General features: G+C 47.5%; 2 protein-coding genes across 5 annotated transcripts in view; one reads left to right on the top strand and one right to left on the bottom strand.

Annotated features, from left to right (window-relative positions):
• COPA (COPI coat complex subunit alpha) overlaps positions 1-1,842 on the bottom strand; it is a 39,541-nt gene extending 37,699 nt beyond the window's left edge. The window contains exon 1 of one of the 2 annotated variants that reach the window (XM_001914729.6): positions 1,666-1,842. In XM_001914729.6, coding sequence (XP_001914764.3) covers positions 1,666-1,705 — 40 coding nt within the window. In that variant the 5' untranslated portion in view covers positions 1,706-1,842. The remainder of the gene's footprint in view (positions 1-1,665) is intronic. The other variant, XM_023640888.2, reaches the window with a different exon arrangement.
• NCSTN (nicastrin) lies at positions 1,806-16,387 on the top strand. Of its 3 annotated transcripts, none has more exons than XM_070267979.1 (17): positions 1,806-1,925; positions 3,251-3,355; positions 6,668-6,791; positions 7,230-7,351; positions 7,777-7,922; positions 8,914-9,064; positions 9,384-9,493; positions 9,749-9,901; positions 10,564-10,668; positions 10,856-10,933; positions 11,781-11,953; positions 13,400-13,502; positions 13,618-13,713; positions 14,021-14,108; positions 14,369-14,523; positions 14,763-14,975; positions 15,581-16,387. In XM_070267979.1, exons 4-17 carry the CDS (start codon positions 7,237-7,239, stop codon positions 15,701-15,703), a joined length of 1,809 nt encoding a protein of 602 aa, XP_070124080.1. In that variant the 5' UTR covers positions 1,806-1,925; positions 3,251-3,355; positions 6,668-6,791; positions 7,230-7,236; the 3' UTR covers positions 15,704-16,387. The 3 variants fall into 3 exon arrangements, with proteins under 3 accessions (XP_070124080.1, XP_001504481.1, XP_070124079.1); XM_001504431.6 differs by having other exon boundaries at positions 1,853-2,015; XM_070267978.1 differs by having other exon boundaries at positions 1,917-2,131.

The following is a 16,387-nucleotide window of genomic DNA, read 5'->3' as shown; positions in this document are numbered from 1 at the left end:
TGCATTATTACTGCTTTAGGTTAAAGAACTGGAAGTAGGATTGCTCAGGAATAGGGTATGTGCATTTAACATTTTGGTACATACGATCTAATGGCAAAAAGACCGTATCAATTATACAGTCTCACCAAGTTTCTGAAGGTACCCATTTTGCACACGTAGGCCAATGTGAGACATTATTCGTTATCTGCTTGTTCTACTAATCTAAGACCAAAAATAAGGTATTCTCACTTTTTATTTTTTGGCATTTCTTTCATTACTAGTACAGTGGAGAATATTTTCATTTACTTTTATTGAACATTTACATTCTCCTACTTGTTTGCTTTCCCATTAGGTTGTTCATTTTTTACCTTTATGATATATAGAAATAGTCATTAATGGACATTAACTCAAATATTCTGACATCTTTTTTTCCCCCACTTTCCTTCTCTACTGCCCAATAAAACATTAGGAGCAGAAGAGAAAATTCAAGGATTATGAAGGTCCATTTCAACCATCTGGGAATTCCTAATGGTACTCTTCATGATCAAGATTCTCATGAGATTTAGAAACTGCTCAGAATCTATTCTCACATTAATAATGGCCTCCAGTATTCGAGCTACCGAGTCTACCTCAGGCACTATAATAAGTAGTTTTCATATACTTTCTCATTTTAATTCTCTCTATAAGAGAATGTTAATTATTCACATTTTCCAGATGAGAAAGCAGAGATTTAGAAATGTTAAGTAAGTTGCCCAAGGTCTTAGACCTTGTTAGTGGATGTTTCAGGATTCCAAAGCATGCAAGCCCATCTGACTCCAAACACCAAGATCCTAAGCACTTTGCTATGCTACATCTCATTAAATGTTCGAGATAGATATATTTTCCAAGTCTCAGGAGACCTTACTTGTCTGCCTTTCCCATTCTATCGCTCTAGGAGACTACTACAGTGATTTCAGTCATTTGCCCTCCACCTCCATCCACTGATACTCAAGCTCTAGAGCTGCCATATTTAGAAAATAAAAATAAAGATTCCTAGTTAAATGTGAATTTCAGATAAACAACGAATACTAAAAAAATTATTCCTTGTTTATCTGAAATTCACATTTAACTAGGTTTCCTACATTTTATCCAGGAAACATATCAAGTTCAGATTTTATTGGGGTTACAGGCCTCAATGTCCTGTTTTCAAGTAGGAACTAAAGCCCAGTGGAGGCACTGGAAGTTGATATGGTGCAGGCAAGGTATCCTTAAGAGAGGTGGCCAGTGCTCTCTCCGAAAAAGCTGCTGACTTAGATGCGAATGGAGGAGGTCGAGACTCAATCCCCAGCGTCACTCCCTACAACACTGTCATCAAAAAGCCAACAGGTCACAGGGCCTTGAGAGCAAAAGAATAAAAGTGGGGAGCACAGGCCCGAGGAGAAGAGGGGAGGGGAAAGAATAGGAAGCGGGCTAAGGGCCCTCCTGCGATGCGGCAACCACTATAGATAAATCAAACCCTAAGGACACGACAAAGAAAAGAGGACTGGAGAACCGCCTGCCAGGCCTAACCTCCCTCCCCCCCCTCTTCCTCTGGATTCGTAAGGTGGGCCCAATTCCGCCCGCACGTCAACCCTCTCTCTCTCTTCCCCCGTGACTGCGCCACCCCTGACATCCAGCCTCCATAGGGCCCCTTTTCTTCTCCACTACCTTTAACCCGCGCGCTCTTGGTCTCGAATTTGGTTAACATCCTTCAGGCTTCGGGCTCCAAGGTGCTAATCCGAGCCCCGCCACTCCCTGCCGCCCTTCGGTTGCCTCCACGTCAGCGCCCCTCTGCCGCGGATCCCGGAAGCTCCGCGGGCACGAACTTCCGGTCCGAGAAGCTCCAGGCCACAGAGACGGCGCCAGTGTTGGCCTAGAGAGGCCACTGACGGACAAGAGGGGAACCGAGGCTTCCGCTCAGCCTACAGGCAAGATGGCCACGGCGGGGGGCGGCTCTGTGGCTGACCCGGGAAGTCAGGGTTTTCTTCGCCTTCTGTCTTTCTGCGTCCTACTGGCAGGTGAGGCCTCCCCCGCCCGTGAGCTCCAGTCTGTAAGGAGAACCCTCCGGATCGCACCAGCCGCGAGCGGCGCCGTCTCCCTTCTAGTTCCCGTTCCCCCTCTGTCCCCCCACCCGGTAAATCCTTTTTCTTTCGTTCCCACGACAGAAGTTCCCCCTTTGCCTGGACCTGAAGGTCCTTTCTCCCCCGCGGCACGTTGTGTCGCCCCATTTCCTCTTCCAGGCCTCTTCCTGGACTTCCAGCCCGACTCTCTCCCATTTTATCCGGATGCCTCGTTTTCCCCATGGCCCCAGTCACCCCACCTGCAATCAAAAAGGACGTGTGTCAGCGTTCAGCTTCACTTCTCAGTGCGTTTAGACCTTTAAAGATGAAAGCAGCACCTGGTTCCGTGGGTGCAGTGCGGCGCTTAGGAGAGTAGATTCTTCATTTCCTCCTTTGTTGATTCCGCCGTAAACCCTCATCTCTGTGCTTTGCCTCAGTTTGTCTCGTTAGTAAAGTGAGACAAAGATAGGATATGGGTACTCTTGAGTGTTTAAACTGTGAAAGAATGATTCAAGGAACTTAGGCATTTATGATGCGCATAAGTGTTTGCTTACACACGTTCATTTTCTGGTATCTGGCTTTCTATTCCGTCAAGCTCTAAAACATAAACATGCCTGATTATAACCATGACCATACTTTCCCCCAAACTCACGTTGTTTTTAAAGATCCCCAAAGGAGAAACTGTAGCCACCCCACACTATGGGCATACACAGGTGACCTACTGATGTTAGATTAACTGACAGGTGTGTGGCATAAGGTTTCTCCCAGTTCTCTTTAGACCCCTGGAAAAATTCTCAGGAAGATTTTTTAAATTTTAATCTATATTCTTAGACTGGCATCCTTTTATTAATTAATTAGTAATATAAGTACAGGATAGAAAAGCAGAAGTGTGGTCACCCATGCAACCAAAAGCTGGCACATCTGCGGTTAAATGCCTTTTCTTTGACAAATCAAGTTTTCTCTGTTTTAGCTTCACTGTGAATTGCTCTACGTGGAATTTGTAGGAACCCTCTGAGGCGCATAGCTGAGTGCATTTATCTTTCCAATAGCATGCCCAGGAAGTGAGAAGAATGGACATTAGTCCCATTTTTAAAAAGTATGATGGACCCAAGCCATCCAGCGAGCTAATGACAAGATAGAGGCTGGTACCAATGTCTCTCAATTTCCTGTAACACGTTGTATCTTTTGATCAGGTTCATGCTGGGGAAACTCAGTGGAGAGGAAGATCTACATCCCCTTAAATAAGACAGCTCCCTGTGTTCGTCTGCTCAATGCCACTCATCAGATTGGCTGCCAATGTGAGTTGAGGTTGGGATTTGTGTTCGTGACTGTTGATATTTCAGTTTGCCCTAGATATAAGGATCCAAGTCCTGCTTGGGAGTCTCTACACACAAATTAGGCTCTGTGGGTTGGAGGTGATAGAGAACCATTTGTCAAACTAGACAAGGTAATTAATAAGAGCTAACATTTAGTAAATGCTGCATACTAGGCTTCTTACGTGTGCACCTCATTTAACTCACAACAACCCCATGAAGCAGGTCCTATTCTTATCCTCATTTTACAAATGATGAAACTGAGACTTGGAGAAGTTGAGTAACTTTTCTAAGATGATCCTGACAATAAGTAGTGAAGCCAGGATTTGAGCCCTGGTGGTACAGGTTCCAAGCCAGGACTCTTAACCAGCCAGTGGGTTAAGTACAAAACTATACTGTTTCCTAAGGAGAAAGAAGATGACTACATGATGGAGTCCAGTCATCACCTGTACTCTGAATGATCTTTTTGGAACCAAAATGGGCTTCTTTAAGGCAGTAAACTATTTGAAGGGAAGGCATTGTATAAGCCAAATTGTTGCAAGAGGAATTAGTGAAACATTTAGATTTCTCTTCCTGCTTCGTAAATGTGTCCCAAAACAGGGTACCCTAACAACGTGGTTATAAAACTATAAAAGGGGAAAAAGTTGTGATCTGAAGGTTGACTCCCAGGTCCTCTGCTGCTTAACCTGCTCTCTTCAGCTTTTGTTCTGTGGCTAGTAGCTCTGTCAGAATGTAGTTTGCAGGTAAGCAGGAAACTTAGAATCAGCTCTTGGCTGCTTCTGCATCAAACAGGTCACGTCTGAATTTCAGTTTATCTTGTAAAAATGGTTAGAATATACCTGCACAAAGCTGAAAGTCAGACTGCCTTTAATAGATGTTGATTGATGATGCTGAGTAAGTAGTGTGGTTCGAGCAGTACTGTATGATTGCCCGAAACCTGCCAATTTGGTGGGAGAAAACTGAGACACTGGGAAGTAAAGGACTTGCTCACAGTGGCAGTTACTGCTTTTCTACCCTTCCTTCCCTGAGGGATACTCTATGTTAATTGCCTCATGTCCCTGCTACAGGAATTGCTGGGAGTAGGTTAACTGGTTCTAAACAGTTCTAAATAAAATTTTTTGTTGGACTTAGTTCTTAAATTGGATTTGTGGCTAGAAGGGAACCAAGTCCACTGTGAGCTGAGATCAGACTACTGGTCTTGTTGGAATGCCACTCTAGTGCAAAAGGCTAGATCCCCTTTTAAAAGGCCCCATCCTCCTGTAGCCGGGCTCTAAGATATCCTCTTTGGGAATGAGTCATTCTGCTGCATGTTCTTAGAGAAGCAGCCCTGTGGGAGGCAAAGCAATAGCCCCCAGAGATAAAGCGAAGTGCCAGGACAGAGAAACAAGAGGGGAGGGGCTGGACTCTGGCCACTTCCTCATTAAGATCTTCTTTCCTTTTCAACCTACTTATTTCTAAGTCTTACTTCATCTTATCTGTCCATCCTGAGCAAGCTACGCTCTTTTTCATTAGGCTTGCTAGGATGATAAAATTAAGGAGAAGAAGACCTAGGTTTGATTTTCTGATTATAATGCTCTGTTTCTATTAGATCCTTTTAAAGTGCTCAAAGGGGCTATATGTAGATTTCTTTTCTTTTCTCTCCTTCCTCTCTCTCCTTTTTTAATCCGTCCCCACAGTATGAGATGAATAAGAGTAGAGAAGCTTCTTCTCATTGAAGGTGCAGAGAAAGTAAGCAAGTTACTTCAGACTACATAGTCACCAACAGGAACCCAGATTAGAATCCAGATGTTTTCAGTCTTGTGTTATAGCTTGTCTTCCTGCCCTCCTTGAAGTTGAAGTTACATATTTTTTATTTGCCAGGCTAGCTTTTCCTTTTCCCATGTTTTAAATGCTGTGGCAAGGACTGTTGTCTTTTGTTTTACTTGGAACTGCCATTGGTAGCTAGATCTTTGCTAAAGTTATTCCAGATTCTGATATTTATCTATGTTATTATCACTATGAACATGAACTTATTAAGTATTTACTATATATAAGACATAGTTGAATGTGGGGGAACTGTTTCCCTGTCTAGATTTTACCAGATTCCGTGGGAGAAAAATTCTGCTTGGCTGGCAGTCTGAAAGTACTTACAGTTTTTGTCTCATGCAAGTTTTGAGTTTTCAGTGCCTTGGTTTAGAGCCATAATTCTCATGCCTGGCTGTGTATAATAAAGAACCATATGTAGCCTGTTTTGAAAATAATACATGTGTGGGCCTCAGCTTTAGAGATTTTAACTTAATAAATCTGAGGTAAGGCCCAAGTATCTGTATTTTTTAAAACTCCAAAGTGATATTCTGATACACGGCCAGGGTTGTGAACTCCTGCTCTAAAACAGTTTATGAATAACACATCCAATTTTGAGTGGGGAGAAGACTCCTGGGGAGAGCTTAGAATGTCCCTGCATGGGTCACTAAGGATTTGAGGGGTATTGCTACATGGAACTCAAGTCATTCTGGACTGTGGATCATCCGTCCTCTAATGCACTGCTTCCCAATATTTGTCATGTCATGAGACACAGAGAAGGTTATTTGTATGGCATTCTGGCACACAGAGGAATGGATGATGTTTGCAGGGCGTGCCGGGGTAATGGATGAATCTGCTCCTGGCTGGGGGTGACCAGCCTAAGGTCTTTGGAAACCTAGGTCCCCAGAGAAGATGGGAATCAATGTCAGCACATCTCTAATCCATTCAAGGCCCATCAGTTGGGAAACTTTGTCTAGAGACCTGAAAGTTCTTGATTGACCTCATCTAAAACTGGCCAAAAGCAAGTAAAGTCATTCCCAAATAACGCAAAGGAATGGAGATCCAGGGAGGCTTCTGAGGCCATGGGAATCTACACATATGTTTTCATAAAGGAAGATTCAGTGTGAAAACTCCAAGCTAGAGATCTAGAGCCTGCCATTTCCTGGAGAAAATATAGGTTTGAAAACTTTGGTGTCTGCTGTTTTGGAATCTTGTATATGTGGCTAAATGAAATTGAGGGAAGAGGGCAAGAAAGTGAAGATCACGGAGCCTTTCTGACATTGAATGAGGAAGTCTAAGGAGTAGACTTCTTGGGCTCTTTTGTCCTCCGTTCCCTCCTGGTAGCTTTCAGATGGAGCTAGGGCAATTCAACTCTTCAGTTCAAGTCCAGAGGTGGCTGCATTAACCCACATGTCTCGTGACATGTTTGGGGGCTAAGCGATCTGCAGAATCAGTGAGGCAAGATCACACTTGTCAACCGTGGGAACTTTAATTTGACCCATTCTGTGCTGGCAGCTTCCGTTAGTGGGGACACAGGAGTTATCCACGTAGTAGAGAAGGAAGAGGACCTGCAGTGGGTGCTGACTGATGGCCCCAACCCCCCTTACGTGGTTCTGCTGGAGGGAACGCTTTTTACCAGGTAAGAGCTTCATGTGCCTGCTGGGAAGGTACATCCAGAGAGAGGACGATTGAGTGAATAGTCCTCACACTTGTGAGTGAAAACTTCTCTTGGCTGCCCTGGTCTGATTAGGCGGTGGGTGGGAGTGATCCTCAGAAGGAAAGATGCACCATCAAAAGGAATCATCTGGGTGATCTTATAAGTGGAACTCTAGTGAGTAAGGACCCCAGGAAGGAAGGAGGGGTACCCAGGGTCATTCAGAGACAGGGTAGATGGGATTAACCCTGAGCTCTGATTGGGTCCTAGTCCTCATTCAGAAGTTAGAGATCAGAAAGGCAAGAAATGAGTCAACAGTTTTGATTCTCCTAATTCTCCATTTGTTTCCATCCTTGGAGGCAGGATATCAGGCTGCCTGATAACCTTCCTATCTTCCTTCATGGCGTTCCCTCCCTATTCCAGGAGTGTGATGGAGAAACTGAAGGGGAGAGCCCACCGAATTGCTGGTCTTGCAGTGTCCTTGGCCAAGCCCAGACCTGCCTCAGGCTTCTCTCCTAGTGTGCAGTGTCCCAATGATGGGTTTGGTAAGAATCCCTAAGGATCAGGGGAGCCTACTGTCGCCCAAAGCTCATTGTTGCTTCAGTCTCATGTCTTTGGGTCAGGGGGTATGTGTCTGTCTGTCTGTCTGTGTGTCTGTTTCTGCGTGTAGTGTGAGCAACTGTCTCATAAACAGAAGACAGTGTTTCTTTGTCTTTGCCACTCATCCTTTCCCTCTGCTGCTTTCCCTTCCACTTCCCTTCCCTTCTTCCTTTTTGTCACATGCTCAGATCCCTAATCGGCCAGCCTGGGGCTCTCTGACACCAGTGTCTATTTTACTGCAGGTGGTGATAGGTTGATGCTTACTCCTTTGAGTTATAGTCCCAACCTCATGATATCCTAGTCTTCCTCCCTCACCTGGTCCCTAAGAGCTTGCTGTCCCAACATCCTGTCCCCACGTCCTCCCCTTCAGGTGTTTACTCCAACTCCTATGGGCCGGAGTTTGCTCACTGCAATGCAATAAAGTGGAACTCCCTGGGCAATGGCTTGGCTTATGAAGACTTTAGTTTCCCCATCTTTCTTCTTGAGGATGAAAATGAAACCAATGTCATCAAGCAGGTAATGTCTCTGCCAGCTCCTGGCAATTCCACTTAGAAAGAGAATTATTTTTTAGTCTCTCCTCCTGTTTGGAGGGAGGGAGTCTCATTCTGCTAGTGCACCCTCTGAAAGACAGTTGCTCCAAGAAGATCCAAGACGTTTATTCTCTCACATTCCCCTCTCCCATTTCTCTCCTGCCTGCTTTAAAGGCTTTTAGAGTGGAAGAAATGTAAGGAATATTTAATATAAAACAAGGTGTGGAACCCTAGTTAAGTACCCCTAGTATTGGACTAGGAATTGAGAGATTCTGATCAATAATTTCTAAAGTTCTTTTTAGCTCTAGTATTCTCTAATTCTAGTCTAGCTTCTTCATTTTGACACACAGAGCATAAGAGATTTGTCCAAAGTTACCTGGTGAGTAGATGTCCAAGCTGTCTTGAATTTAATTTTTTTTTCCTGAGGAAGATTAGCCCTGAGCCAGCATCTGTTGCCAGTCTTCCTCTTTTTTTGTTTGAGGAAGATTAGCCCTGAGTTAACATCTGTGCCAGTCTTTGTGTACTTTATATGTGGGTCACTGCCACAGCATGGCTGGCAAGTGGTATAGGTCCATGGCTGGGATCTGAACCCACAAACCCAGGCTGCTGAAGTGGAGCACGCCAAACAACCACTACACCATGGGGCTAGCCCCTTGAATTTGATTTTTAATCTCCAGTTTGGTGCTCTTTACATCAGATCACATTAGGAACAGTGGCTGAAGCTCCACATTGGGCCAGGCCATTTGGTGTAGGGTAATTTCATCTGCCCCAACTAAGTCATTGAGTCTCTGTCCTTTCACACCTCTTGATAAGTTTTTCTCTTTGATCTTATAGATCCTGTGGTAGTACCAGGACAGCTATAGCTCAGGGGTAGATGTGGGAGTGGCTTAAGGATGAAGCTGGGCCCTTCTCTTTCTGGGAAGTGTGGAAGGGATTCTGCGGCTAGCTGCTTCAGTAAGGTCCATCTCCCCTTGTAGTGCTATCGTGATCACAACCTGAGTCAGAATGGCTCAGCACCAGCCTTCCCGCTGTGTGCCATGCAGCTCGTCTCTCACATGCACGCTGTCATCAGCACTGTCACCTGCATGCGGCGCAGCTCCATCCAGAGCACCTTCAGCATCAACCCGGGTAGGACAGATCCGAGGCACGTTGGGTATACTGGGGTGGGGATAATGGGACTAGGCCAGGGAATGTTGGAGAGACCACGGTAGGGAAGGAGTGGGCACAGGCACATAGCGTTGGGTGGGGAAGGTGGATACAGTTCTGAACAATTAAGGCAGCTTGTCCCTGAAGAGGACGGCAGCAGAGAAACTGGCCTGGAGCAGTGGAGATAAAGAACATGACTCACAGAGTCCATGGGGCACTGGTCAGAGAAGTTGTCCATGCCTTCTTTTAGCTGCCTTCTCCCTTACTCCTGTTGATCTCTCACGGTTTGTGTCCTGCTTAGAAATCGTCTGTGACCCCCTGTCCGACTACAACGTATGGAGCATGCTTAAGCCTATAAATACATCTGGGATGTTAGAGCCTGACGCCAGGGTTGTGGTTGCTGCCACCCGGGTGAGTGTTGGCTCCTAATCAGGGTCGGTAGGGCTGAAACAAAAAGGGCAGGCAGGCCTCTCTCAGGCATCAGATTTCAGAGTTGCTGTAATGGGGAACCTCAAGTGGAGAGGGATCCGAGCTGTGGGACTCCGGGTTCTAGCCATCGCCCCAGGACATGAATATTCTCTTGACTGGAACAGGAGAGGGGAACTGGGGCCCGGTCTTAATTTCCATTTTCAAAGTGTACCTCTCTGCCTTTTCTGTTGTACCCAGTTGGACAGTCGTTCCTTTTTCTGGAATGTGGCCCCAGGGGCTGAAAGTGCCGTTGCCTCCTTCGTCACTCAGCTGGCTGCAGCTGAAGCTTTGCAGAAGGCACCCGATGTGACCACTCTGCCCCGCAATGTCATGTTTGTCTTCTTCCAAGGGGTGAGGACTCTTTGGCTGGGGTGGAATGGCAGGGAAGGAGGGGGATGGTAAGGGTGGGAGTGGTTATCGCTTGGGGAACATCTCAGCACTCAGCAGAGAACTTCTGGATATGACTACATGTGTCTCCCTTCGGATTCCCCCATTTTAGGAAGCCATTGCATCGTGACCTGGAATTGGTGTACTGCCAACCCCCTCCGCCCCCCACTGATCCCTCTATTTGAGGCATCCTTTTACTTTTATTCTCTGGACCCCTTTACTGCCACCTCCACCCAAGAGTCCTGAGGCTCGTACCTCTCCCCACTGCCACCACAGCCTGGCCCTCAAATGCAGGAAGAGCAGCCGTGGCTCAGTTGGCAGAGGTGGGAGAGAGGCAAGAAGCAGGCACATAACAGCTGATGTTCGCCTCAGGCCTTTACTGAGGCTGCTCTCCCCATTTCTGGACTCAAGAAGTCCTGTGACACATACATGTGAGGGAAAATCACAGCTGAGAGGCGGGGTAGGGAGGAGGGAAAGTCACATGACTGTGTAAGCTGGCCAGCAGTGAGATGACATGAGACAGTAGCCTTCGTGCCTAGATCTTTGATGATCTGGCCTCAAGGAACTGATGCTGTCATAACCCTTGGGAATCTCTGTTCCTTCTCCCACCCATCTCCACCCCTCAGGAAACTTTTGACTACATTGGCAGCTCCAGAATGGTCTACGATATGGAGAAGGGCAAGTTTCCTGTGCAGTTGGAGAACATTGACTCATTCGTGGAGCTGGGACAGGTGTGTAGCTTGTGTCCTCCACCCCTTCCTTCCTCCTTAGAGCTTCCTCCTTTGTTGTTCCATTGTCCTCACTGCAGGTACCATCACCTCTTCCCTTGACTTCTCTTCCCATCCCACTTCTTTCTCCCAGGTATGGGTGAGAAGGAGAGACTGATCATAAGTGTTAACTTCTCCATCCTCCTCCTAGGTGGCCTTAAGAAAATCACTAGAGCTTTGGATGCACACAGACCCCGTGTCTCGGAAAAATGAAGCTGTAGAGAAGCAGGTAATCTGAGCATCTCTCCTCCTCACTTCTTATTTTACCAGCTCAGAATATGGGCACCCCTGCCTCTGGTCCTATCCCTGTGAGATAGGTTGGGCGTTAACTGAAGGAGAAACACGGCTGTTACAGCTTCCTGGGAAGAACCATGAGCTCAGCTCTTATCATTGCCTTTCTGGGGTAGGTAGTTCTCTGATCATTCGCTGCCTAGCAAACTGTGGCTGCCTGGTAAGGGCAGGGGAGTAGCTAGTTCCTTTCTTGCCCTGTTGCCCCATGGATCCCATTTTCTGGGCTGCCCTCCCCAATTCCTGGCTATATCAGACTCCCTATCCAAATTGTCCTCCACTTTCCCCACTACTTGTTCAAGATCCTCCCTCCCTTCAAGGCTCAGCTTTAGGCCTCTTTTTTACATGCAGGCCTCTTCCTGCCACTCCAGCTTCAGTGTCATCCCTACTCTGGACTCCTCTAACACTTACGGAATGGATTACCTGGGTGGCGTTCAGCATAGTTTTGTATAATTATTTGCCCCTCCAGTTCTGCACAACAAATATTAAGTGAAATATCTACCAAGGATAAGACAAAGTCCTGAGGACAGTGGAGTTTACCTATAAATATGAAAAGACACAGGCCTCTTCCTTCTTTGTGCCCTAATTTCCTACTTTAAAAAGGATGATGGGACCTGCAGAAAATTCAGAGCGCCTTAATCCTAAAAGGATTGAGGGATTTAGATCTAGGAGGGCTTAAGGCAGCTCCCCAAGCAGGGGACTTGAAGTAGAGAGCATTTCAGGCCTAAAAGAGACCTCTCGCTTCCCATTCCCCCGCCTCCCGTCAGTTAATCCCCCTCTCCCCCCAGGTGAAGGACCTCCTGGCCACACTGGAGAAGATTGGTGCTGGCATTTCTACCGTAGTCCTCAGGAGGCCGGATTATTCCAAGCCTCTCCCACCATCTTCTCTGCAGCGATTTCTTCGAGCTCGAAACATCTCTGGCGTTGTTCTTGCTGACCACTTAAATGTCTTCCATAACCAGTAAGAGTCACCTAGCCTGCATCCTCTTCATTCTTGAAGAGTCTATTCTGCAGCCTGGGGTCCATAGAGAGAAATATCTTCTGTGTCAAGAAAGATCACCACTCTCCCTTCTCCCATACCCCTCTCTCCCAAATCTCAGGTCAATTTGTGTTCTTTGCTCAGTGGCCTATTCAGATCTAACCTGGTGCCCTCATTTGACTTGATTTTCATCTTAGAAAACAATCCTCACCCTTTGCCCTTTCCTAGCACAGTCATCCTTGCTTGTGGTCCCACCTCTCCCAAGCTCTCCAGGGGCCCGAGTTCCCCAGGGCTGCCAGCAGAGGGCATCATCTCAAACAAGAGCGAATGATGATGGGGCTTCTTTGGCTGGAGGACAGAGGGCTGTCCCTGTCTGGGGCCTGCCCAAGGGTGCCACAGACAATACTTATAATCTGTGGAATGTAGTGTGTTCTTGCCGTGTGGTAAGTGCATGTGGTTCAGTGGGGGGGTAAAAGTGTCCCCTACAGCTGAGGGGGCTCCAGAGATAAGGGGGAGGCCCTATTAATCACCTCTCTCCTCGTCCTAGGCACCCCTAAACCACCCCTAGTTGAGCCCTGGGCTAACAGGGACTTCTTACTCAGGCTGGATTGCTAAACCCCTGGGTTCCCTTCCGCTCTTTCAGATGAGTTTCTGAGTAAAAGTGCTTATGCTCTGGTTCTCTGACCCCAGCCAAGTAGCACCTTCTCATTTATTGAGGGCAGTGACAGTTCTAGTCCATAGGGTCAGCTCTCTTCTCCATATCTGTCCTCCACACCACTTTGGGGTGAGGGATGATTTATCATTTGAACACATTTGGACTGCATTGTGTGACTGACTTGATTCTGTGTGGGGCAGACATTTATTGATGGTAAGGGCTGGAAGCGCTCTCCTCTTAGCCCCTCTTCTAAGATCCGTCTCCTTGGGGCTCCCCCAAGGAGCGTCAGAATGGTTGGACCCAGAGTAGTACTGTTTGTCTGTGAGCAGACCTGCTAATCCCCCTCCATTCCCAGCCGCCCTCAGTGGAAATGTTCATTGGAGCAATCATACAATTGCTTTGATAATGTGTGACAGACAAGGTTCTCTGAAAGTCATCTTAGCCATCCTCCTGTGTGTCCAGCCTAAATGATATATAATATGGAAGTGTCTCTCATGTTTAAAGATCTCCCGGGAGGGAGGGATTCCTGCCTTCTGATTTTACCTTTTCTACCTTGTCTGTCAGAAAAGTCTTTGTGTTTAACCAGCCACTCCCACTCTCACTCCTATCTCCCCATTCTCCACACCTTTTTCAATATGGGATGCTAATTTTTTCTCTTCCCTTCCTCCTGGATGATGAAAAATGAGATACTGAGTTCCTGCATAAGGGACGTTTGAGGGAGGAGGGGGCAGGGCCCTGAGTGTAGCTACGGCTCACACTGGCTTTACTGGCAGCTATTACCAGAGCATTTACGACACTGCTGAGAACATTAACGTGAACTACCCTGAATCGCAGAGCCCTGAAGAGGACCTGAACTTTGTGACAGACACTGCCAAGGTAGCACTGACCTGGGCTGGGTGGGAGCATGGAGAGCACAGTGAAGATGGTTAGAATGTTAGTGTTGGAGGTTAGAAGAGCCGGGCCATTCCGCCCCCCTCCTCACCTACCACAGGCCCTGGCAGATGTGGCCACAGTGCTGGGACGTGCCCTGTACCAGCTTGCAGGAGGAACCAACTTCAGCAACACCATTCAGGCTGATCCTCAAACAGTAAGACAAATGGGCCCTGGTTCCTTTCCGCCTCGGTTTATACACAGGCTGCCCCATCCTTTATGTCCCTTGCCTAGTCCCCCAAACTTTGGAATTCAGCATGTCTGTACGTGCAACTGAGGACACCTAATGCCCCAGAGAGCTCTTGGGTGGGCCTCATCCACATCCTTGTGAGCCAGCCACCATCTTCCCAACCCTAGAGTGTGTTTAGCCAGTCTGGTTCCCACCTCATGACTGGATCTCCACTAATAACTTTTCCCTGGGCTCCAGGTCACAAGGTTCTCTCTTCTCACTGTCCCAATGCTAGGTTACCCGCCTGCTCTATGGGTTCCTGATTAGAGCCAACAACTCATGGTTCCAGTCTATCCTCAGGCAGGACCTAAGGTCCTACTTGGGTAAGCACCTGGTATGGGAATGGGACTCTTAGCCAAGTAAAGGGATAGAGAAAAAGTCATCATTTTGGTTTAATCCTTTATTTTTACTTTTTCCTCTCTATTTTCCCCCCATTTTCCTTTCTTTCCCCTGATATTTGTTGGATTCTTTTCCCCTAACCTTTTCTTCTCTGGCTCTTGCCAATCTGGGGCTTTTTCTCTTTGCCCATCTGCACCCCACCTCCCACCCACCAAATCCTCCCTTCCCTTTGGTCTCCAATCAGGTGATGGGCCTCTTCAGCATTACATTGCTGTCTCCAGCCCCACCAACACCACTTATGTTGTACAGTATGCCTTGGCAAATTTGACTGGCCAGGTGGTCAACCTTACCCGCGAGCAGTGCCAGGATCCAAGTAAAGTCCCCAGCGAAAACAAGGATGTGAGTGGTCGTGGGTGTCGGAGATGCCCAGAGGGCCCCTTTCCCTAGGGAAAGTTGGAGGGTCTCCCAGGTCCAGTTGGCTCCAAGGGATTGGGATTGGGGGATGGAGGGATGCAGCCCTTTGAACTTGAGTGTTGAAGAAGCAGTAGCCTGGGTGAAAACGGACCATCTAAAAGGTAGAGGGAATGAATGAGAGAGGGTCACCTCAGCCCCGTGCTGTGGCCTCTCTTCCTGTGCAGCTGTATGAATACGCATGGGTTCAGGGCCCTTTGAATTCCAACGAGACAGACTGGCTCCCCCGATGTGTGCGTTCCACGGCACGACTGGCCAGGGCCTTGTCCCCTGCCTTTGAACTGAGGCAGTGGGGCTCTACTGAGTACTCGACGTGGACTGAGAGCCGCTGGAAAGAGATCCGCGCCCGGATATTCCTGATAGCCAGCAAAGAGCTTGAGGTGAGACGGGCGGGGGGGGGGTGGCAGAGAGCTAACTGACTTCTCTCTATTGCCTCTGTCTCATACCCCCTTCCATCTCACATTTGCCCCAGATGCACCACAAAAACCTACTGCAAATCTGTCCCTTGTCAGCCAGCATGCCCCCTTAGGACATTTGATTATGTGCTCTTTTTGGAGATATGCTCCCATGGAGACCTGAGAGATACTCCTTACCCTGTGGACCCTCAGTAGCCCTTGCACAGCTTACTCCCGTCCGGCCTTCCCACCTGCATAGCTGGCATGAGTCAGTCTAATATCTATTGAGCACCTGTCACAAGTAAGTCAGTAATGTAATTGCCACGAGAGAATCAAAGTCATGGGTCCTAACTTCAAGATGCTTAAAATCTAACACAAGGTGGAAGCAAGAACAAACACTTTACTTCTCTTCTCAAATGGGGACACTGGGTCTCCAGATTGGGGAGATGTTGCCTATGATTGTTCAGTACTTGGTACTTGGAGCCAGCTCCAAAATTCTGATGTCCTGGCTCCCAGCCCCAAATAATTATCCAAAACTGCATTGAGTTCTGAGAGCACCTCTCTCCTTTCCTGCCCTTCTTCTCCTGCAGTTTATCACCCTGATAGTGGGCTTCAGCATCCTTGTCTTCTCTCTCATCGTCACCTACTGCATCAATGCCAAAGCCGATGTCCTTTTCATTACTCCCCGGGAGCCAGGATCTGTTTCTTACTGAAGAGGACCCCAGCTTTTCCTGCCAGCTCTGCAGTTCACTTCCTAGATCATTTGTCCCACTGGGACGTAAACCACTAGTTTGTCACTGGAACCTCTCTGGGCCTGGCTCAGACTGGGGTTAACATAAAGAAGTGGAACTGCCCAAAAGAGACAGAGGTAACAGGTCACCTTCCCTCCCCAGCTCCCGCTTCCTATCTCCCCTTCCCCATTTCTTCTTCCTCACCCCTGCCAGACTCGGGGATGACAAATAGAAGCTTCTTGCTCCTGTTTGACTCCTAGCTACCCCACCCTAACTTACTCTTCTTCAGGATCCTCTTTCCATCTTGCCCTCTACCTCCCTCTTCTCCCTACCCCTACCCCCTGTCTGCAACCACCTTCCTGACCAGGAAGAAGGACATGAAGGGTTGAATGCCAGGAACAAACTACAAGAAAGCCCTGAGGAGGAGGACAAGGATGATCTGTGGGCTGAGCCTGCTGTCTCCCTCCCATTATCCTGTCCCCAGGCCCTTAGGTGGCACATCAGGGTGGGTGTGCTGCTGAGTGGGTATTCCACCTTCAGCCCACAGTGCTCCATAGTCATTTTTATTAAGCTGTAAAATCTATTTTTGTTGTTTTCTTTTTTCCTTTGTGTGTGTGTGTAAATATATAAATATTGAATTTCATTAAAATAAACTGTCCCACATGA

This window comes from Equus caballus, chromosome 5, assembly GCF_041296265.1.
Source record: "Equus caballus isolate H_3958 breed thoroughbred chromosome 5, TB-T2T, whole genome shotgun sequence".
Lineage (NCBI taxonomy): Eukaryota > Metazoa > Chordata > Mammalia > Perissodactyla > Equidae > Equus > Equus caballus.
Note: the sequence above shows the minus strand (reverse complement) of the source record. Positions and strands in the feature narration are given on the sequence as shown.